The 24,750-nt window shown below is 39.1% G+C and overlaps 1 protein-coding gene across 5 annotated transcripts; it reads left to right on the plus strand.

Annotated features, from left to right (window-relative positions):
- The first annotated feature begins 953 nt into the window (after positions 1 to 953).
- On the plus strand, positions 954 to 22,948 carry LOC139979739 (kelch-like protein 5). Of its 5 annotated transcripts, none has more exons than XM_071990808.1 (12): positions 954 to 1,344; positions 2,957 to 3,264; positions 4,970 to 5,166; positions 6,185 to 6,397; positions 7,262 to 7,451; positions 8,790 to 9,014; positions 9,680 to 9,842; positions 10,459 to 10,671; positions 13,355 to 13,526; positions 14,572 to 19,839; positions 21,276 to 21,460; positions 21,691 to 22,948. In XM_071990808.1, exons 2-10 carry the CDS (start codon positions 2,985 to 2,987, stop codon positions 14,629 to 14,631), a joined length of 1,713 nt encoding a protein of 570 aa, XP_071846909.1. In that variant the 5' UTR covers positions 954 to 1,344; positions 2,957 to 2,984; the 3' UTR covers positions 14,632 to 19,839; positions 21,276 to 21,460; positions 21,691 to 22,948. The 5 variants fall into 5 exon arrangements, with proteins under 5 accessions (XP_071846909.1, XP_071846908.1, XP_071846910.1 ...); XM_071990807.1 differs by having other exon boundaries at positions 21,832 to 22,948; XM_071990809.1 differs by lacking the exons at positions 954 to 1,344; positions 2,957 to 3,264; positions 21,276 to 21,460; positions 21,691 to 22,948 and adding an exon at positions 3,456 to 3,488 and having other exon boundaries at positions 14,572 to 15,753.
- The last annotated feature ends 1,802 nt before the right edge of the window (positions 22,949 to 24,750 follow it).

Below are 24,750 nucleotides of genomic sequence, written 5' to 3' on the forward strand. Positions count from 1 at the left end.
TAACTTCCTGTCCTTTGCACTTCCAAAGTATACCGTGTATGTGCACCTAAGTACACCTAGTATAGAGCAGTAGCACTTAAGTAGCCTACACCCAGTACAACAGTAGTATAATATCCCTTTAGTGGAAATAAGCCTCACTTCCTTTCTCGCCTTGAAAAGCATTTGCATTACATTTGATAATTCAGGAATTTTCCTCTTTTAAAAGTCAGTCTTAATAGTTACGTATTCATGACCATGCCCATTATTTTAAAGCACATGCCTCACAATGACATGAACCCTTCGCAGGTTTTCCTGAAAAGAGATCAGTTTTATCATGTTTCTTTGGCTTGTTAACTGTGAACATAATTTCCATGAGTTAAATATTGATAATGTATGCCTCTGGGCATTAGACATTTGATAAGACTGGAAAGTCTTGTAGAGTTGCTCTGTCAGTTGTTGAAACCATTGCATGTTTATATCTTTCCTGTTGTTGTGGATAGCTCGTGTTATGTGTTTTTCAATTGAAGTTATATAGTGTCCGTGAGACACTATTCACGCAAGGCGGATACTATATCCTAGTGATGAGTATATGTACGACGCACGGACACTCATTACTGCCACACCTGTAGTATTAGGAAGAACTTTTGGTTGTTCACCGTGAAATTTTTTTGGGCGGACAACACACCAGGGAGTGTAGTTATGTAGGTACCTACAAAGTGAGGGCGCTTGTGAGCGGCGTGACAGGCTAAGAATATGTTGGCTTCGCAGCTAGCCTCTGAAACTACAAATGTACAGAGACTACAGAATCAAATTTTAAGTTTCAACGTCCAGTCGACCATGTAGGTATCTTTCACTTGGTCAGGAATGTCAATATTGAAGCGCGCACGCGCACTACAATAACTAACACCAGGCGATTACGCAATCACCTTGTCGTTTTGTTTACTTTTTGTCAGTTCGGTTCTACCCTACTGTTTTACAATTGAAATGTTGGTGGTCGGCAGCCAGTTCTCCTCACAGAACTGTTGTATAATTCAATTTGCAATACGTATGAGAGAAAGCTACCATTCAGTAGTATTCATACATAATTTTACACAAATAAGTACCTAGTTTTGTCACTTCTTAGGGCGAGCAATAGCCTTCGCTATAGCAGACTAGGTACATTATATATTGGCCAAGCGTACTTCGCCGACATTTGATCTGTTTCCATTTTCAATTGCAGACTCTCAGCTTTCTCTGCAATAATCCTGTAACTTATATCCCGAAGTGACTTTCCCGGTCGGCCTAATTTAGGCCTAGGCATATGTTACTCGAAGTCGAAGTTCCTCGGGGAAATGACCCGTATTCTCACAATCGGACAAGCTGAGGGTAGGTCGCAGTTGAAAAGAATAACATTACTATTACTAGTATTAGGCTAGGCCTACTGTATGTAACATTATAAGTTGTAGGCCTAGGTCCTAATGTAGTAACGTTATAACATGGTGGAAGGATATAACTTCACGCTGCTACACGACCAAAAGTTCTATTAAAAGGTTGCTAGCTAGCGCCTATGCATGTGCTTTAGTTTTATCATTCAACTTTAAGATTTGGAGCAATTGCAGAATACCCCACAACTAACACACACTGGGCTTGTTGAGAATGACATACATTGTTTGCTATAAATTATAATGGAGTTCCGGTCATAGTCTGTGAATTCAAGAGTTGAGAGGTATTCTGCAATTAAGTACATGATGTTTACTTGTAGTCCTAAGGCTGAAGGCCTGTCTTGTGTTATAATAATCAAAGCAATGAATAATCTGCCTAGCTTTGTGCATGCATTTACTTTAATTATGTATAATTCCGGTAAATGGGTGATATAATTGGTTCTTCTCCTGACCAAATAAAAAATAAGCATTGCACTGGTTCATATTTTCCCGATCATTATTTAAATGAGAAATGCGCTAGTGTTTCCCCCTCCCCCTTTAATTTGTACCCTCGCACAACTATTCTAAAGTATTTAGTAGTACAATTAATGGCCAAAACCTTGCATTTACACCTAATTACATACCAAATTTTTAGTCTGAATATGTCCTCAGAATACACTGGTCATTCCACATGCGCACTCTTTTCAGGGTGAGGGTAAGGAGCTGCAGACCCCCCCCTCCCCAGCATTGGTCCATTTCCAATGTTCCTGCAAGTCAGTTGGGGGAATTATTAATTGTTGGTACAGTGATACCCCATGACCCAGGTTGGTCCCCATTGATCATGGTGCAGATTACATGTATATTGCTGAGTGGGCGGGATGTACTTGAAAACTTTCTCTACAACCATATCCTTTGTTGATGCTGTGTATGGGACCTGATGTTAGACACATCATCGGTGCTAATTTGAATTGGCTGAATAAATATTCATTAGAGATCATGAGACCAAATTAGATTTCTGCTAAAATGAGATTCTAAGCAAGAAATCTCAACAGTCGTAGGATGATTTGAGATGATACCTGCTACATCAATACTGGCGATGAACCGTATTGAATACTGTTGACTATGCATATTGATGAGTGGGTTGAGGTAAATTTGAAAACAATGGAATTTTGATAACAAAATCTGGTAATGATTATTCTAATGTGGTATTGATAATGATAATTTCAATATTTTGGTCATCCCGTCAATATTTCATCACTTTCTTTTTTAAGAATACATAACAAGGCATAGGAAGCCCAAAACAGCTATGTGTTTCTAGTTGACTAAATGGTATTCTTTTATAGAATACACAGAGAATCTTTCCTCAGAAACCTTTTTGATGTAGGAAGGTAGTTTGTTTGTCAAAGCTGACTATGCACACAATGACTTGTAGTTTAAATATTAAGAAACTACATTGGAACAACTAAGGTTCTGTTGTATGACTATAAAATGCATGGATAAACGTTAAAAGGATTACCTGTGTAATGTGTGTACAACCTGGTCACTACACTGTATTTTTTTTATTTTCATTATTACAGGTTGTACATCCCTTAACTTGTTGCAATCATGGAAACAACAAAGGATGGTGAGATTTTCAAAGCTCCGAATCATGCAGAAAGAACGTTAGGAAAAATCCAGACATATTTACAGAAACAGTTGCTAATTGATGTGATATTGAGAGCTGGGAATGTGCGAATTGAATCTCACAGAGTCATTCTCAGCGCAGTCTCAGACTACTTTGCGGCCATGTTCACAAGCAATGTACAAGAGGCCAATGAGATGGAAGTCGTTCTCCATGGTATTGATCCCCAATCGCTGAGAGATTGCATACAGTACATTTATACAGGTAGGTCATGTTGCCATTCATGTATCTTAATCTCTCTAGCTGGTGTAAAGTTCTTGTTAATCCCTGACCTTAACTCAATCACTGAGAGATTGCAGACAGTACATTTATACAGGTAGGTCATGTTGCCATTCATGTATCTTAATCTCTCTAGCTAGTGTAGAGTTTGGTTTAACCCCTGACCTTAACCCAATCACTGAGAGATTGCATACAGTACATTTATACAGGTAGGTCATGTTGCCATTCATGTATCTTAATCTCTCTAGCTAGTGTAGAGTTTGGTTTAACCCCTAACCTTAACCCAATCACTGAGAGATTGCAAACAGTACATTTATACAGGAAGGTCATGTTGCCATTCATGTACCTTAATCTCACTAGCTTGAGTAGAGTTTGGTTTAACCCCTAACCTTAACCCAATCACTGAGAGATTGCAGACTGTACATTTATACAGGTAGGTCATGTTGCCATTCATGTATCTTGATCTGCTCGAGTAGAGTTCAACCTAACCATCAGTATAATGGGGAACTGCAAAAAGTAAGGGCTGTCTTTGTTATGTAAGTACTGAAAATGAGTGATGGTTCTGTAACAAATGTTTATTCAAGGCTTTAAGAGTAGCCTTGTCATTTTTAAATAAGAGGCAGAAATATTGCATCTGGATACATGGTAAAGTATGTTATGATGCTGTATCACTACAGTGCATTACAACTTACTCCAAGGAAGAATGAAAGTTATAAATATACTTTACATTTAAAAACAAAATATTGCTGGTATAAAATGGGATGCCTGGCAGAATTGTTACTCAGGAGACCTCAACCAGGGCAACTTCCATTTTCTTACTTTTTTGGGAAGTTACTCCCAGTAGGCCTGGTTCATTGTAAAATTGAGAACATAGGCAAAAATTAATTAAATTCTGAAGAAGAAAATATTGGGGTAGTACTTATTTACACTATGGTATAAAGGAAAATGAATTTAATCACAGTTCAGTCTTCTTAAGGGAGTCAAATTACAAATATGATATATGAAAGCAAAACTCCTAAAGTAAAATAACAAATAAAGTAATGTTGGTCGACAAAAATATATATTTGACGGGAAAATGTCTCAATGACACTCTGAATCCTGTGAGGCACTCACTAGGGTGTTCTTGGTAACTTCTCCGCACCAGGTATGATAATCTCTGGAAAAAGGTTCCAGATCTTGAAAATTAACACAACATTTAATAGTTGCAAAAAGTAACAGCTCTGTTCATCCTCCAGAATAATTCAAAGGATCAATATGGCAAAAAGAATGATATAACAATTGATATGACTGGTTATAAAATGTCAGGGCTGGATAGGTTAGCTATTATAATTTTTCATTTAGAAGTTCCGCCAAGGGTTGGGACCATGTAAGAAATGAAGGTATGATAAGGGCAAATAGGTAACTTCAGGAATAGAATATAGTTCACTCTCAATCCATTTCTGATGAATATAATAGTCTGTAGCTCTTCCAGTGTCATAACAATCATCTTTCTGTAGAAATATTATTCTACTTCCGTCCATCTCTATTGAAATATTCTATACACAAATCTTTCCTCTCTATTCAGATCTATTCTTTACTTTGTACCTTATTACTTTTGTTTTATTTTTTTTTTATGTAGAATGCAATATTAGATAAACTAGTCTTTGTACAAGAGGTAATCCTTTATTTGTGTTTTTTTTATCCTCTCAAGGGATGATAACGCTCTCCGAAAGCACGGTGGAGAAATTATTAGCGACCGCAAGTATTCTGCAACTGTCCGAAGTGGTAATGGCTTGTTGTACGTACCTCGTGAAGCAGCTACATCCTTCAAATTGTCTAGGGATTCGGTCCTTCGCAGATCAGCAAGGTTGCCTTGATTTACTGAGAGCTGCCCATACCTATACAATGGTGAGTATGACCTGATTCCTGGGAGGTGCCCATACCTATACCATGGTGAGAATGACCTGATCCCTGGGAGCTGCCCATACCTATACCATGGTGAGTATGACCTGATTCCCTGGGAGGTGCCCATACCTAATACATGGTGAGAATGACCTGATTCCCGGAGGTGCCCATACCTATACCATGGTGAGTATGACCTGATTCCTGGGAGGTGCCCGTACCTATACCATGGTGAGTATGACCTGGTTCCCTGGGAGGTGCCCCCCCCCCTATACCATGGTGAGTATGACCTGATTCCCTGGGAGCTGCCCATACCTATACCATGGTGAGTATGACCTGATTCCTGGGAGGTGCCCATACCTAACCATGGTGAGTATGACCTGATTCCCTGGGAGCTGCCCATACCTATACCATGGTGAGTATGACCTGATTCCCTGGGAGCTGCCCATACCTATACCATGGTGAGTATGACCTGATTCCCTGGGAGGTGCCCATACCTATACCATGGTGAGTATGACCTGATTCCCTGGGAGCTGCCCGTACCTATACCATGGTGAGTATGACCTGGTTCCCTGGGAGGTGCCCCCCCCCCTATACCATGGTGAGTATGACCTGATTCCCTGGGAGCTGCCCATACCTATACCATGGTGAGTATGACCTGATTCCTGGGAGGTGCCCATACCTAACCATGGTGAGTATGACCTGATTCCCTGGGAGCTGCCCATACCTATACCATGGTGAGTATGACCTGATTCCCTGGGAGCTGCCCATACCTATACCATGGTGAGTATGACCTGATTCCCTGGGAGGTGCCCATACCTATACCATGGTGAGTATGACCTGATTCCCTGGGAGCTGCCCATACCTATACCATGGTGAGTATGACCTGATTCCCTGGGAGCTGCCCATACCTATACCATGGTGAGTATGACCTGATTCTGTACATAAAAAGTAGCTGGTGCCTATAGTGATATTTGCAACTATGAATGTAACCAGTGTTGTTTTAAAATCATTTCTTTTACAGGAACACTTTGTGATGGTAACTCAAAACCAGGAGTTTCTCATGCTGCATTCTGATGATGTTCGCCACCTCTTAGCTAGTGATGATTTGAACGTGCCCAGTGAAGAGACAGTGTACCATGCCCTCCTAGCGTGGGCCAAGAATGACCTCGTCCACAGAAAGAAGGACCTATCTCAACTTTTAGCTGAGATTCGTCTCCCGCTTCTCTCCCCTCAGGTAGAGCATGCTGGGAATAAATTCCTAACTTCTCATTCAAATTTAACCTCAATTCTGTTTACATAGGACTTCTAGGTTAAAGGCATTGAAGACGCGTGCAAAAAGAAACGTCTCATGCCGGTAATCTGACCTAGTTTCGAATGAGGTGTAACAGAAGTGTTAGACGCCACCATGGATCCCAGAAAATACACACACAGCTTGCTACTGTCGGTAATTAGACACTAGTGCACAGTCAATACATGCAGCTAGGGTCAATACCCACAACACAGTGTACACATAGCAGCGATGGACATCTCAGGTCTAGATAAACGATAACAAGGTATCAGGTTTCATTACTGTCTGCATTTTTTAGCGACAAGAAGAAAACTTCACTTGGAACGCAAAGTTAACTTTTCAGATGGCGGCACGCGGTTTGGGGCGAGTCTTCAATGCCTTAAAGCGTTGATTGCTTGCTGAAAGCAAGAGGTGCCTGAACGATGCTGTGTGTGCACATGTTCATACCTGATGTGTGGGTGGGGCTATGTGAGTGCAAAAAAGTTTTGATTATTGTGCCAGGTGAGAGTCAAGTTAACTATTGATTTATCCATGAAAAGCAACGGTGAGAAGTACACATTGGTAAAATTCTACTTGTTTTTGTTCCACGGTAGTGCAAGAATTAGGGATCACTTGAGTTCACAAATAAACAGTACTTACCTGAAAATATTCTGTCCAGTGTTACATTAAATGTTCTAATGTTAAATGTGACCACACATCACAAAGCCTTTCACCTTTCTAGTTAAAGATGTAGTACTTGTGGTTTAGTTTGTTTACGTGTCACTCATAAATTATTTTTTGGTTTTTACCTTCTTTTTGTCTTTATTGCAGTTTTTAAGTGATACTGTTGATAGTGAAAGTCTTATAAAAGAGAATACCCGTTGCCAAAGACTGGTTATGGAAGCGATGAAGTACCATCTTTTACCGGAACGCCGGCCACAGCTCCAAAATACTCGCACCAAGCCTAGAAAGTCTACAGTGGGTGATCTCTTTATAGTCGGTGGCATGGATAATCCGAAAGGTAAATAATAGCAATAAAGAAAAAACATACGTAGGGATTTACTAAATTTTCTTTGAGGCATGTTTGCCCAATGAGATTGTTAGATGTAAAATTTTGTTTCTTTGTTAGGGACACAAAAAAAAGCAATTTAGTAAGGTTGTCGGGTATTGTTATTGAACCACTATCTTTAAAAGGAAAATTACCTGCATTTTGAACATTGTAAGTAATTTAGATCCTCCTGGAAGCAGGAACTCGCGAAGAAGCCTCATAGGCTTATGAAAGCCGCAAGCTGAGCAAAGTCAGTTTCTTACATTTAACGTTCATTATTATGAATTGTCCATTGTCAACAACTCTGTAACTGGACGACATACATTAAACTTGGAGTAACTCGAACTAGGGACCTTATGATTAAAAGGCACCGGCGTTAACCACTGAGCTAACACTCCTAACATTTTGCATCACTATGCAAGTGATTCAGAAATACTTTTACTATTCTCCATAGCAACCATGGTTAGATTATTTTGTCATGTGGTTGTGTTTTGTATGAACTGTTTCTACTCTAGGAGCTATAGGTAATATTGCTATTCAACATAGCAATCATGGCTAGATTATTTTGTTATTATGTATTTGTGTTTCTACTGTAGGGGCTATAGGTCATACTATTAACCATAGCAATCATGGCTAGATTATTTTGTCATTATGTGTTTGTGTTCTACTGTAGGAGCTATAGGTAATGCTATTCACCATAGCAATCATGGTTAGATTATTTTGTTATAATATGTTTGTGTTTCTACTGTAGGAGCTATAGGTCATGCTATTCACCATAGCAATCATGGCTAGATTATTTTGTCATTATGTGTTTGTGTTTCTACTGTAGGAGCTATAGGTCATGCTATTCACCATAGCAATCATGGCTAGATTATTTTGTTATTATGTGTTTGTGTTTCTACTGTAGGAGCTATAGGTCATGCTATTCACCATAGCAATCATGGCTAGATTATTTTGTTATTATGTGTTTGTGTTTCTACTATAGTCCTACAGGTCATTCTATTCACCATAGCAATCATGGCTAAATTATTTTGTTATGATGTGTTTGTGTTTCTACTGTAGGAGCTATAGGTCATGCACTTATTAGCCTGTTACAGATTATTAGGAGATTATTCTCAACCGGTTTGGATTTTCTTTGATTGAATTGTATCTCGTAATGTTTGAGAAGCATCTGTTAGTTTCCTTCATCACCAAGTTGGAATTATGACATTTTTGTTGAAATCCAGTTTTCCATGTATCATATGCCATCATGGCATTCCCTCTGCCTAATATATATATATAAAAACATATCTCCGTAACTGTTTGAAACAGGTGCCACTGTAGTGGAAAGATTTGACCTGAGGACAAGTTCATGGTCGAGTGTCACCCATATGAAGAGCCGTAGGTTACAGTTTGGAGCTGTAGCCATCGAAGGGAGAATCTTGCTGGTCGGAGGCCGAGACGGATTGAAAACTCTGAATAGTGTCGAGAGCTTCCATCCCAAGACTAAAACATGGAGTATGCTTCCACCCATGAATACACACAGACATGGGCTTGGTACGTGAGGCATTCAAGAATTTGAATCTAATTTTTCTAACTTGAAATTTCAAGTCTTGTTGCCATGACTTGCTTTGATCTCTCATCACAACGAATACATTATGCTAATTCCGTGTACAAGTGTCACAAGTGAATTAAGTTATGTTTCAAGCAAATATAAACTCCCTGCAGCCTTCATCTGCAGCATATTTTAGCATTTAACCTCCAAGCATACTTTACATGTAAAACTCCATCTTTTGTGGGATAGAGAATGGTCTTTGTTGGGCAGTGTAGGGTAACACAAAATTTGTCAAAGGTCACAAAACAAATTAATGTTGTTGCAAGGGGTAGCACTATTTTCTATTTTTGCATCCAAGGTCTATATACTATACAATAATAGACCCCACACAAATGAAATAGGAATATGGTCCACATCTTCAGTAAACACACCACCCCATAGAAAATCTTGGGCGTGGCCTGTTATGTAGAACCAGGAACTCCTGGGCAGTAGTTTGAAGTTTGTTGACATGGTGTTCATTCTCCTCACCCCTCACCACCCCCCCCCTCTCCAAAGAAAAGCCCAGAAAGAAATATGTTATGATGATAAGGATAGCTGTCTATTTATTTGTCTTTGTAATGAATAAACAGCCAAACTTGATGAAGTATATATGTTGTGCCTGTTGTAGGTGTTGCAGTATTAGAAGGTCCCGTATATGCTGTTGGAGGCCATGATGGCTGGAGTTACCTAGCAACCGTGGAACGTTATGACCCTATCAATCAACAGTGGGACTTTGTGCCACAGATGTCTTCTCCCAGAAGTACCATGGGTGTTGCTGTTTTGCAAAACAAGTTTGTTAAAAATTTTGGTAGCATTTATTCACTGGATAGATAGGATGGTTTTTTCCAGTAATTTAAGCTTTCTAACTTTAGCCTTTGATTCATTTAAGAATATCCCTGATTTGATAAAGACATGTCTATTTTGATAACCATATTGCATTCCATGAAGAATGCTGGAGGTTAGTTGGAAAATCAATAGGCAAACTTGTAGTGTGCTGAGTTAAAGGACAATATCCACAAAAGTACAAGAACAAGTAGAAATCCATGAATGAAAGTACAGGATGGTCATGTTTACTAAGTATATATACGTACAAACTTATTAGCATGATGCGAATACAGAAATATGTGCACAGGTAAGCTTGCATTTCGTACCATGTAACCATGCAGTTGGCTTTTTTCATTCATGTGCATGGAAATGAAATCTTTACAGAGCAACTCTTAAATTTGATATACAAAGATAATATCTTAATAACATGACTAAGAATTAGTGGACACTCATATAGTCCAGTAATTGTAGCCCTGAATATAGTTAACATTCAAATATATTCTGCGACTCAATCAAAACTGACACTATGACCAAGAATGTTTTGATTTCATTCTGCTCTCTCTCTTTTCTTAATTACTAAAGACTGTATGCTGTAGGTGGCAGGGATGGTAGTGCTTGCCTCAGGACCGTGGAGCTCTATGACCCACACATCAATCGTTGGTCCCTGTGTGCTCCCATGTCCAAGAGAAGAGGAGGACTGGGTGTGATAGCGTGCGGGGGTTGTCTCTATGCTATCGGAGGACACGACACTCCTGCTAGTCAGGAAGCATCCCGGCAACTCAGTAGTGTTGAAAGGTATGTCAGTTAGCTGTCTTCCCTTTCACCTCAATGCGTCTGTTGTGTCTATTACAATGTGTCTATTACAGTGTGTCTATTACAATGTGTCTATTGTGTCTATTACAATGTGTCTATTACAGTGTGTCTATTACAATGTGTCTATTACAGTGTGTCTATTACAATGTGTCTATTGTTTCTATTACAATGTGTCTATTGTGTCTATTACAATGTGTCTATTACAGTGTGTCTATTACAGTGTGTCTATTGCAATGTGTCTATTACAGTGTGTCTATTACAATGTGTCTATTACAGTGTGTCTATTACAATGTGTCTATTACAGTGTGTCTATTACAATGTGTCTATTGTGTCTATTACAGTGTGTCTATTAGAGTGTGTCTATTACAATGTGTCTATTGTGTCTATTACAATGTGTCTATTACAGTGTGTCTATTACAATGTGTCTATTACAGTGTGTCTATTACAATGTGTCTATTGTGTCTATTACAGTGTGTCTATTGTGTCTATTACAGTGTGTCTATTAGAGTGTGTCTATTACAATGTGTCTATTGTTTCTATTACAATGTGTCTATTACAGTGTGTCTATTACAATGTGTCTATTGTGTCTATTACAATGTGTCTATTACAATTACAATGTGTCTATTACAATGTGTCTATTACAGCAAGTTGTTGTGCCAGTATTCTGCATATACATACATTCCTTTGCTTGAGTGTGGGTGCACCTTTGTGTATATTGTACTGCTAGTGAGCATGATAGGTTTATAAATAGGGCCTTAAAATCCATGACATAGGTGTTGACTACACCGAAAATCAGTGATTGGCGAACCTGGAGATCTATGTAACGTACCATGGAAATTTATGTGAATCTTAGACATTTCTTCTTTCTTAGTCAGTAAACATTCTTAGGCAGAATGTAGCCTATAGCTAGGAGCTACTGTCACACATGAATGTTTACAGTGCTGAAATACTCCTAATAAACAATGACCATTAGCTATATAGTTAATCACTATTATGTTTGGCCAAACAGTCTGACCATTTCTAACAGTTCTCTGATGGCTCACCTAAAAAAAGTGAGAAACAAAACACATTTTAGGAACATTTAGTCAGGTCAATATGTTTTCAAATCAGGCTCATATAACTTTTTGATCAAATTTTCAGTTCTCTGTGTACTTTCATAAGAGTCTTGATGATAATTTGGTAAAAGCCAATTTTTACTTATTGAGTTTTTATGTGAACAACAGAATAGGCATTGACATTTAAGCCATTCCCAGAGCATTTCCACATCATGATATTATGAAGTTTTATGTTGACTCGTAGAAGTTGCAAGAGACTGCAGTATAAAGAGGGTGCTTTAACATTTCTGTCAAAAACAGTTTAGTTTCTCAATTCTATCTGAATTGGACAACAGATTTAACTTGTCAGAGACATTAGACTGGCCCTGCTCTGCTCTGAAGGATTCAAGAGTCTAATTATGATGTTCAAAGTCTGACCCTGCGGATTAGTTTTCTGATCACGTGGCTTAATAGTCTGATCATGTGGTTTAAGAGACTGATCATGTGGAATAATAGTCTGATAATGTTACTCAAGAGTATGATCATAAGAGTCTGATCATGTGGTTTAAGAGTCTGATCATGTGGCTTGAGAGTATGATCACGTGGTTCAATATTCTGATCATGTGGCTCATACTCCTGATCATGTGGTTCCAAAAGTTTGATTATGATCATATATGTGTACAAGAACTATATGGAAATTGCTGGAGATCAAAGGTCAATTAAGGCCAACAGAGGTCAAAGTCTGAAAATCTTGTACCATGATAACCCAGAAATTCAATCATGGTAGAAGTTCATTCGTGCTATCTAGATCCTCATAGTGAGTAGAAGATTGCTGGTCTTTTGAGGTCAATAGAGGTCAATAGAGGTCAAAATCTGAAAACCATGTAAGCACAATAACTGGGAAAGTTCAGCTTAGATGACCTTAATACCTTTAAGTTGATCTCTCTTCATCAGCACAGTGCTAATGCTAGTGAATTGTGGAGGTCAAAAGTCATGTGAGTTCAACAAAGGTCAAAATTCTGCAAGACTTGTAAACAAGATAACTGCAAAAGTAAAGCTTGGATGAACTTCTTACTTGGTAGGCCATCTGCATCATTGCAAAAACCTAGCTGAATTAGGTAATGGTAGACACCAAAAAATCTTGTCTGCAGTGTTTTTGTTGAATTTTCACATACAAACTGTGACAAGGAATCACTGAACTGTTGGACGTTCTGGTTGTGAAAGACAGGTTGGCAGACCTGAGCAACCATGGAATAATAATAATAATAAGAAATACTTTACTTCTAAGAAATATTTACCATTCTTATGTCAGCAGTTAGGTGTTAATTTAGTCCGTTATAATAAAGTGTTGGAAATGCACCACAAAGAGTTTATTTATGTACAAAGCTGCTGTACGCTGTTCAATAATCTTACAGTGCAGTCTGCAATGCAAGACCAGATAGGTTTCTCACATCTCGAGAAATCTAGCAAAGGAAATGGGCATAAAACTCATTTTTTTCCCATTTTTATTCAGTTTAACTTTTTTTGCCTTGCATGATTCTATTATATCATGTGCTGCTTTGGGATTCAATACCCCGTTCAGTTTTGAAGTATTGAATTTACAAGTTCTACTTTGTTGATGTGTTTTTCAGGTATGACCCCAGAGCAGATGTTTGGTGTGGTGTGGCACCCATGAGCATCTGTAGGGACTCTGTTGCTGTTGCAGTCTTGGGAGATCAGATATATGCTGCTGGGGGATTTGACGGCACAAATTATGTCAATACAGTCGAATGCTATGATCCTATAGCTGGCAATTGGTCATTGGTAAGTTTCTAGATTTTTCTTACCACTTTCTGAATATAGAGTGCAGTAGTCGCTAGAAATTCGCTTACATCAGTGGTGTGGTTTCTGAATATTCAGTAGGCCGTGTAAAGAATTAGTTTCTGTCAACACCTACTTTGATGAGTTTTTGTAACATTTTGTTCTCAACCAAAAATGTGTTATATTAATAATCAATTAATATGGTATTTGCTCTGAGTTGTGTAAACCTTGTGTATTCTTGTCGAGGTCCCTTGAATGCTGCATATATATATCAAGGCTCATTTTTCAATACTCTTATGGTTGGAATAATGAATTTAACTTGCTCGATGTGGTGGAACGCCTATCAGATTGATTCCTGAAGGAAATTGAATCCTGTAATGTCCATTGAAAGTGCATTCATATATTGGCAATGAGACAAAGTGCTCATTTTGCTCTTGTTCCCTGCAGAAGGCAAAAATAAATCTAAGCAATGGTGATGGCACGTGTGTGCCAAGGGGTCATGGGTGGGGGGAATTTGCCCTCCAGTCAAGATGCTTTCCCCCAGACACCCCCCTCCCAGTTGACTGCGGTAAAAACAAAATCGAAATATTCTTATGACCAATTTCCTTTATTTGGGTAATATTAGGCTAACAAAATGCCTATCCCTCCGTAGCTAGGCTCCCTAGACCTCCACAGGGACTTGGAAATACATTCTAATGAAATTGGAATCTATAAAATGTACCTGAGCTTACGTTAAAATAGCTGCAAAATTTGTCCGATAGCACCGCATCTTCCAGGCTTGGAGTAGCTTACACAGAAATTAAATGGCTCTTTCTGACATGTATTTTTGTCCTTAAGCCCCTATGAGAGAACAAGAAATATAGAAGAAAATCCACCACCTTCCGGGAGGGGGGCGGGGGGGGGGCTTTTCCCCACTGAACATCCACCACGAAATGAGTACGAGAAAGCTATTAAAATTGGTGGAGGTCAATGGTCATTTGAGGTCAACATAGGTCAATGTGGAGGTTTTTGCTCAAGCATTGTAAACACTTGTCTCTTTCCTTATTAGTCCACACCACTGAGCGGCTCGCGGGCTGGTGGATGTTTGGTTCAGCTGGATATGAGGTAACACATATTGGGAAGAGGCTGGACTTGGCAACGTCCCTCCAGAGCTTAATTCTCTTCGAAATGGAATGAACAGTGTGTAGAACAGGATCCTTTACTGTCATAAAGTCTCAGAATATGACGTTCACCTTGGCCAGTTATAAGATTCTTGCCATTCAACCTCAGGTCTGGTGTGTGCGGCCAAACGGGTGAATAATTAACGGAAACTCTGCAATACCAAGCAGCTGCTTATATCTGTTTGGAAAATTAAGTACTTCCCTAACTCTATTCTATATTTCACTGGAAACAGTTTACTTTACTATGCTTGGCAGCCAACTGTGCATGATGGAAAGCTTGAACGGCCTGTAGCTTACAGAACGGCATTTAGTAGTAAATGCACCCCAACGTAGCTTGCTCTGTTACAGTTTGAATGACCATTTCGTTTGGATTGCTTTGAATGAGAAGCGTGAGATTATGTTAGCAGATCAGGTGCTGTCATAGTATCAAGCATAGCATACATAGCATTAGCTGATGAAGAACCTTATCTATTTAGCAGTTGTGGTTTGCTACTACTAGATGTTGATAACCTTGTCTTGTTGCATGAGTTTCATCTTCAGCGATGTCTATGGCATTATTAAACCTATATGTACGTCTTGGAGCTAATGCACTTGTTATTTAAGTAATCTGAAATGACGTGTAGTTAATTATCTCGATTAAATCTCAACTCAACAATTGAACACATAGTGATCATGTTCTACTGCCACACTGAATGAAACATTCAGCTTCCGTCATCATTAAAAGCATAGTTTCTTGATTATTAAGTTAAGTACAAATTAAAGAGGAAATGCATCCAAGAATCCCAGATATTGTTATCTCTGGTGTTAATGTTGACTGTAAGTTTGACACCCATATCAACCAACCACAGACAATCATCATGTTGTGTAATTTACAAATTTTTCCATTTTGTATTTTCTTATTTCTGTATTGTGAATTTTTTTTTTCAAGCTTTGAGCTTTCCCGTGATATAGACAGTGTAACATTTTAAAGGAGAGAAGGTTGCATATCTTCTTTCAAACCATTTTTCTTGTACAGTACATTTTACCAAGCAGCATGGCAAGTGTAAAACAAAATTATTTTATAAAGTGCATTTAATACTTTGCCAGTGGTCACTGGTCAGCAATGTCTGGGCTTTTCCCTGTCTTGAACGTCGGGGTATTAAATATTAACGAGATTGTCTCACCAAGAAAGAACAAGGTTGGATGGATGGGGCATATTGTTCCTCTACATGCATCTCTGTCTGCCTCTTGACTCCAGGCGTGACTAAGCTCCCTAGCTAAAGAGGAGACATTTGACTAGAATGAGGAAGAAAACTCCTATAAAGGAAACTGGACAACTGGACTGAACCTCAGAGGGTTGTTGTGAACTAACATAACTGGGAACCTTTTGTTCCTGTGCAAGAGAGTTCACACTCTTTATTTCCCTCCATGAGTGCAGTCACCCCAGATGGGTTTTTTTTTTCACTTTCTTTGAAGATAATTCTCAAATCTTTTAGCCTTTCTGGGAGTATCCTCAGTAATTTACCCCCAGCCCCCTCCTTTCGCTCGCTCATGGTATGGGATTGAAGTGTCCCCATACTGCTGCTTACGTGTAACACATATATGAGTTTCCTGAGGGCCCTAACCTCAATCTCGATAGACGATAGCCAGTCACAAGTTTCCTCTAAAAATACAATCGCGCCCCCCGGGTTAGAAAATCCTGGATACGTGCCTGTATTGTATATGGATACCATTGTATTAGAAAGTTGGTTACTGATGATTTAATACATATGTTAATTTGCTGTTATACAATTTTTATCTTTTCCGATAAAAGTAACATAAAACTCCGGAAAGCAGGAAAGGCCTATATACATTTCTTTTCCGTAAAGATATGATCAACTAAATATCCATCATCAATTCTCCCAGCTGAGCCGGAACTCGACGCAATGTGGCATGTAATGAAACGTCCCAACTAGCCGCAGACTGCATACATCGGAAAAAAGCAACAGCTATCTTTAGTGGTCTTTTATCTTTTCTCTCTTATAGTGCAGATTCTATATCTCATTATGGCAACATATCACATCAACCATTTTACGATCATGTTCAATGAAATATGAAGAACAACTCGCACAAAATATCCGACTTTTTGACAATTATCCCGATCAAGTATCAAATGACATATCAGGCGCGTATCCAGGATTTTCAAACCCGGGGGGCGCGAATTACTATCTAAGCGGAGCGCCACCATCGGTTGGCGCGCAGCGTACAAGAAAATTTCTTGTTTTGAAACCCCCCAGATCACCGGAAACGGCACTTCTCGGGCTTGAAATGACCAACCAGATGTACACTTTTTGCCTGAGAACCAAGTATTTCCTAATAGTTTTTTTTTCCATCCATAACCTTTTTGAAGATTGTCAACCCGGCACACATCATGTTCGACCTGATCGCATCTCCTGTGGTCTTTGCTTTTGTAGGTGATTCTACGTCGCGGCCCACAATACCCGCCAGCCCCACTTTTCAAGGTTTTAAGCCCCATATTTGTTCAGAATTTGAAAATTCACATTTCTCGTGAATAAACTCACTTCAAAACATACCCATAATGTTGTACAAAATTTCATCTATGGACAACCAATATAGAAAAAACTTCCTTCAACCCCTAACAGACCGGTCAAAATTGCACGAGTAGAGGGAAGTGTGATGTAGAATGTTGGTCAGAAATTTTCGAAAATTCAGACACATTGGTGTACAAATATTAAAACCTGTTTTAACGGCTATTATAAAACTTGGTTGAAGGAAATGAAAAAATAGCAGATATTTCCGAACCGAACACTACACACATAGGCGTAGGAGGCGCGGCGGCAGTGGCGGAGCTAGGGGTATTGGTCAGGAGTGGCGAGAATGGTCTGAAGGGGCGCTTTCGACACTATCTAAGCGGAGCGCCACCACTGGTTGGCGCGTAGCGTACAGAAAATTTTTGAGTAAAGATACTCCCTAGATCGCCGGAAATGACCCTTTCCGGGCCTGGCTAATTTGCAGATAAACGAAGAATAAGGTGTCATCGCCAAATTACACGAACAAAATGTGACAAATGTCAATAAGTAGATGAGAGAGCGTAATAAAAAAGTCAATAATCTAGAATAAGTAAAAAGTGGTAAAGAGCTGAAAAGGCGCCAGCAGTCCATTTGAGTCCGTCAGGGGGGGCATCCGCCCCCTGACCATATGGACGCTCCGCCACTGCGCGGCAGGGGTGCAGGCCCTAATTCGCCATTACTAATGTAAAAGAGAGTTTTGACATAATTGGACCTCCATGCTTTTTATACATCTACATGAGACATGTCGTTGTTTACATTAGCATCCCGCGGTATACTGCGCAATTTTAACGGACCGTACGGTACATGATGGCATGCGATGTAATAACCGATGCTTGCTTATATGATATTGACATGAACACGTTGAACGCGTGCGAAGCGCGCGAAAATTTTTGGTTATTTTTTCAGGCAAGTCGGACAGTTTTGAGGCTTTTCATCCTGGAACGCCATTTTCATGCTCACTGATATGATGTGATATCTGCTGTTTGCGTAACAAATTCGAACAGGCGCGTAGCGAGGAATTTGCCAAGGGAGGGGCGAAGCCTGTAGGCAAATTATCTAAGCGTAGCACCACCATAGGTTGGCGCGAAGCGTACAAGCAAATTTTGGCCGAAAATGTCTCCCAGATCGCTGGAAATGACACTTCCCAGGCCTTGTAAGTTGCCTCTAAGCACTTTCTATTTTGAAATTACTTTGCGATATCATTTAAAAAAATGCTGAATGGGGGGGGGGGCGGTCGCCCCCATCCCAAAATGCGTCATGTTCCCCGACGACACGGTCGAGTTCGAGACCAGCCACAGTTGGTTTCATAGCACAATTCTACACACGCGTTATGATAGACCATATATAGTATATATATATATATATATATAGATCATTAGTAGGGTGTAGGGTGAGTCACACTTTTACGAAATCATTGATCCGTCACTGGCTACCCTTCAGCGCTGTAATGATGTCACTGTTCTTCTTTCTCTTCCCGGTGTCTTCGCGTTTTGCTTTTACTCCTTCTTTTTCTCCTTATTCTCTCTTTCTTCTTTTTCTTTTCCCTTCCTTCCTCTCCTCCTCCTCTTTTTTCCCCTTTTTTCCTTTTTTCTTCTCTTTTTTTCTCTTCTCTTTTTCTTACCCGGGGGGCGCGCGCCCCCAACGCCCCCCCTGGATACGCACCTGCATATGGTTGCAAAAGTAGGTTTCATTTTCAAAGATAGCATCTAAATTCAACGATCTTATCAAACTCAATCCTGATAAAATGTTTTGTTATGGTAAAGTAATACATATGGAAACCCCCAAAAAGAACACTGATTACAAATCAAACCCATTTTGTTGACAGCTCTAATTTGAAATAAAAAACAATTTGACAACTGAAGCCAATGAACTGTAACAGAGAAGGACAATGGCGGCGGAACCGGGGGGGCACAGGGGTCACGCCCCCCCCCCCCACTTTTCCTCAGGTTAAAAATGTGCCCTTTTTGGTTCCTTGCTTTAGCAAAAGGAACCTATGCAGTCAGGTTGGCGTGTGTGTGTGTGTGTGTGTGCGTATGTACCCGCTGGCAACTGGGGACATTTACATGATGACACACCTTCCAAGTGTGGACATACTACCAATCGGGGACGTCCCCATTTGGGTTAAGTGCAGATTTTGGAAGTTCCCGCCAAATGAAAGTATTTTTTAAAGTTTGAGCAATATCTGTGACAGTCCCCATTGGGTGCATTCATTACAGCCTAGCTGTGTCACTTTGTGTCATTAACTGGTGGGGCGTGTGTCAAGGTGTTGTCCCCATTTATGTGCAAGAATTTCATGTCATGTGACTGCTTGAAGCTGGTTAAATTAGTGACCAAATGTCCCCAATTGATGAGCCCCAATCATATGGGGTGTGTCTACTTTGACAATACTAACAGTGGACCATGTCCCCAATTTACATTGCTGTGAGATCAGCAAACATACACACTGTACTGCAGCATGCTTACTGTGCCGTTCGAATTTCATGTACTGCCACAAAGATAACTGTAGTACCTACTGTACCTGAGATAACTACAATATGCAGCTAGCTACTAACATCCAGCTTTCATGAGACGGAGACAGAATCTTCTGAAGGAAAATAGATCCAGTGAGTAAGTTACTCTTTACTTATCATAATCCTGTGCAGTGTCCCCAATTATTTTTGTAATTTCCAGTTTGTTCGTTTATGAACTTCTATTATAGGCCTCTAATAGACTAGCCTACTGTACATTATGGAAGCCATATGTGCTACCATTGTACTTAATGTCATATAGGTTAGGATCCAGTTGTGCATACATACTACTTACTAGCATAGTATGTGCATAGTAGGAAATTAACAGTAGGTCTATATGATCTAATACATTATACCACATGGGTTAGGCCAGTTTGTGTGTAACATCACTAGTTTTAAGTCAGGCTTCAGATGATAGCTGCAGCATTATACACGTAAGGAAAGTTGAGTAACTTTTTTAGCTAGTTAATTTAGATCTCAGTAGGATGTTATTGTTAGTAGGATCTAAATCATGTCTGCCCATTGGATAAATCATGAGGCAGTTGTTGGGCACTTCATCATATCAAACACTGAAACGTTGGAAGCAGTACTGACATTTTGTCATGATTTTGGCATTGCAAGATATGTATACCGCTTTTGTGACTTTCTGTCTGCATGGTGCTTTTTCGTATTCGATGACCAGACTTTTCATTCTATTGTTCTTTATTCATTTTTATGTAACCTGAATATTGAGGATGCCCATGTATAGAAAAGTTAATCTTAAAGAGTTATAGCTGCATGTATATGTGTTACAGATACTAGAATTGAAGCTATGTGAAATGAATGGAGCAAATGTATTGCACTTCTGAGGTAATTAACCTTCCTTTCTTTTCAAGGGGAATATTGTGGTGTGACATGTTATCATAAGATTAGATGCATCATGTTATAGTCATGAAATTAGTATAATCTTTTCAAATTTAGTAGCTTGGCCAAGTTTATGCTATGAGCTCATTGTTGGATTCAGTCACCTTACTTAATAATTGTAAAGATGATAATTAAGTCTCCTTAGAATTTAGTAGTTAAATTTTAATGTTGATATATATTATATAAACATTCTGAATTACGTAGTTTGGAAAAAGTTGTGCTGTCTTGGGCTCCCTGGGTAATATGTCATGGACACTATCAACCTTCTTCTTGATTCCAGAGAAAATTATGTCAAGACGTAGCACAAGGCACGGCCCAGGGCCAAAGTTCAAATAGGACTTTTGAAGCTGATTTGTATAGTTTACATTAGAAATACTGAAGTGAGGAGAATGTATACCCGTAAAGAACTGTAAAACTTGATATATCAATAATTTAATTGCCTTTTTAAATAATTGGTAATCATCTAAGGTGATACTTTAAAAAGTGTTTATCAAGTTGTAATTCTGTGGGCTAAGGTGTGTCTTTGATGCAAGGAATGGTACTTGTCGTTATCTAACCTGGGTTTTCTACGCTACGTTTATGTGGTGCTGTCTGTACTACAAATCTAAGCAGTCATTGATTTTATTTCCACAGAAATTGACAACATAGAATCATCTGATGATACAGATGATAGTGATGAGGAGGAGGAAGAGGAGGAGGAGGACACAAGTAGGGATGAGGGCAGCATGGGAAGTGTAGGGTCTCTGCATCAAGCTTAAATGGCACCACTTTTGAAAGCACTAATTCCGAAGGAGAAGAACCACCCAGTATGAAGAAAGGTAATATTGTTCATAAATAAAACAAACCATTTAAAATTTGTCTTTTTCTAGTTTTATTTAAACAACAAAATATGAGGAATATACTAGACAGATTGCAATTTATGCTGGAGACCAACCTCAAAACATTTTGATGTGATTTGTTTCTTTATATTGTAACTATCACATGGCAACATTGAGGTGTAATTTTCAAAAGCACCACATTGTAATGTATATATTTGTTGTCCTTTCAGGGAGAAAATACCAAAGGAGGGTATGGACAGAAGATGAGAAAAGAGTAGTTTTATTGTATATTGTAAACTATCACATGGCAACATTGAGGTGTAATTTTCAAAAGCACCACATTGTAATGTATATATTTGTTGTCCTTTCAGGGAGAAAATACCAAAGGAGGGTATGGACAGAAGATGAGAAAAGAGTAGTTTTAAAGGAATTCAGACGAGAAATACTGTAGCATTAAACCAATTGCCTGGAAAGTCAGCTATTGATAGGGTGATGGAAAAGTACAGTTGTTTTGATGGACGGAAGTGGACTAATATTAAAGACTTCATAAGAAATCACTCTTGAAGGGCTAACAAAAAGTGGTATTAGAATTGGTCAAACTTTACTGTGTTCATATATTACTAGTTTGTTAACTTCATGTTTATTGACTTGTTAGGCAGATTTCATTGTTGTTGTTTATGGAATAAAGAGCTCAGGAACAAATGCCACAGATTTTCTAATCTGCTAAGTAGCTATGTTGACTGTCTTTTCAGCTCTAGCCTGATGTTGGCATAAAAGTGTGAATATTTTAGTGCTCTTGGTTAATGTTTTATTACTTGTTTGTTAAATTCATGTTTGTTGATTGTTAGACAGATTTAATTGTTGTCGTTCATGCAGAAAGGAGCTCAGGAACAAATGCCACAGACTTTCTAATCTGCTACGTAGCTATGTTGACTGTCTTTTCAGCTCTAGCCTGATGTTGGCATCAAAGTGTGAATGTTTTAGTGCTCTTGGTTAATATTTTATTCCTTGTTTGTTAAATTCATGTTTGTTGATTGTTAGACAGATTTCATTGTTGTTGTTCGTGCAGAAAGGAGCTCAGGAACAAATGCCACAGTCTTTCTAGTCTGTCATGGAAACTGTTTTACAAAACAGTTTGCTTGGGATCTTTAATGTAGGGGTACACAGCTTAATTATTTTTGAGCATTATTTGTTGAGAGGCAGTTTTAATGCTTCTGTATGTTTCATATCAAATTGTTTCACTTCTAGACTGAAATTAAAGTACTGTACTCACACTTCCATTTGCATATATATAGTACAAATACTGGTAGTGTACAGCATCAGTTTAACTATGCTATTCTTATAGGGAAATGTCTGCAAACTGTATTTTACCAGGCAACAGACATAAAAGCAATCAGTCAAAACATTTTGTTTTAGGAATTCCTGAAAACTGTAGAATGCACCTTTTTTTGTTGAAAGTTTCAGTTAATAAAGTTTTATTGTGCATCATGCACTGTGTATACTGCTACTTTTTACTATTCAATGTGTTCAATGAATGAACTAAAAACCCTTGGACCGTCTTGCCTTAATCCACCCATGTAAATATTAAAGTTGAGAAGGTGTTAAATGGGCAAAGACATTAGATGTTTTGGTGTACAAACTACTTCATAGCAATAATAGAATTTTATCATAGAATCAAAGAATTTGCCCCATTTTTGAGTCACCTTTGACTTTGGTGTGGTGATGCTTTGACATGTTACACAGTTTGTTTCAAGTTGTTTCTTTTGCATGACACAAGGAAAGTTTGTCCCCACTGCAGTTGAGCCCCCAGTGTCTCCCCAGTTGGTCGATACAGTGTGTTCCCAATTAGTTGACACTGGGTTTCTCCAGTTAATGAAAGTCCCCAATTTGTTGACACACCAAGTCCCCAATTCGTTGACACACCAAGTCCCCAGTTAGGTGACACACCAAGTCCCCAGTTAGGTGACACACCAAGTCCCCAGTTAGGTGACACACCAAGTCCCCAGTTAGGTGACACACCAAGTCCCCAGTTAGGTGACACACCAAGTCCCCAGTTAGGTGACACACCAAGTCCCCAGTTAGGTGACACAGTGTGTCCCCACATGGTATGTGTAGAACCAAGTTCAATAATTCATAGAAAATGGACAAGAAACAGATTTTAGTGTTAAGCTGGTACCTTTAATATTATTTAAGAGCTATTTTACGCAAGCAGTAGGAAGTACAAAGTTATATCATCATGTCCCCAATTCTCCTGCGTTGAGCAGTTGTCCCCATTTGGGCGCCTATACATGTATGTGTGTGTGTGTGTGTGTGTGTGTGTGTGTCTGTGTGTGCATCTGTGACACTTTCTTGGGTACGCTCTATCTCAATAAGGGAAAGTTGGATTGAGGCCAAACTTGGACTATAGATCCGTCATATGGAGAAGGTGTGCCCTATTGTTTTTGGTGCCCACAAAGGTCACCAAAGGTCAGTTATGGTCCAAAAACCGAACATATTAAAACTGCAATAACTCCCAGTGCCAATGTGCGACAAGGTTGATATTTTGGGAAAAGTTGTGAACTGGTTAGGGGAACATTTTCAAACTTAACGGTCATGTGATCCGAGGTCACCAAAGGTCAATGAATGATAAAAAACTAGTATTTTTGCGATAACTTGAGAACAAAATGTCCGTTAGGGTTGGGAGTTGCTTCAATGTTATCCAATTGTCGACCCGCATCTGGGTGACCCTTGACCTCAATTTGACCTCTGGTGACCTTTACGTGTTTTTGGGGATTTTTACAGTTTTGATGCTATTTTCAGATGTCAAAGGTACCTTCTGATCATAAATGTCAATGGGTTGACCCCGTGTGACCTTTATGTGCGAAGTTATATGGGGTCAAAGTTTTTCGGTCGGAGTTAGGATGGTCGTACAGACTTTTCGTTTTGTTTTTTGGAATCAGGAGATTAAACTACATCTGAAACCAAGGTCAAAAGGTCAAAGGTCACATTAGAAAAAATGTGCTTATTTTGGGAGGAAACGAGCAAAAAAGAAAATGTTTGGTTTTGATGCTAGATTTGGATATCAAAGGTACCTTCCGATCAAAAATGTCAATTGGTTGACACCCGTGTGACCTTCGTGTGCGAAGTTATACGAGGTCAAAGTTAATTTTCAGACATTTAATGCAACAACTCCCAGTTCCAAGGTGTGAAATGGTTGATATTTTTGGACAAGTTGCAAATGGTATAGGGAAATATTTTCAAACTTAACGGTCATGTGATCCGAGGTCACCAAAGGTCAATTAATGTCAAAA

Source organism: Apostichopus japonicus, chromosome 14 (assembly GCF_037975245.1).
Source record: "Apostichopus japonicus isolate 1M-3 chromosome 14, ASM3797524v1, whole genome shotgun sequence".
Lineage (NCBI taxonomy): Eukaryota > Metazoa > Echinodermata > Holothuroidea > Aspidochirotida > Stichopodidae > Apostichopus > Apostichopus japonicus.

Coding starts and splice junctions, on each gene's coding strand:
- LOC139979739 (XM_071990808.1), top strand. CDS start 2,985: ATGGAAACAACAAAGGATGGTGAGATTTTCAAAGCTCCGAATCATGCA. Junction 9,015..9,679: donor TACACACAGACATGGGCTTG/GTACGTGAGGCA, acceptor TGCCTGTTGTAG/GTGTTGCAGTATTAGAAGGT. Junction 13,527..14,571: donor TAGCTGGCAATTGGTCATTG/GTAAGTTTCTAG, acceptor TTTCCTTATTAG/TCCACACCACTGAGCGGCTC.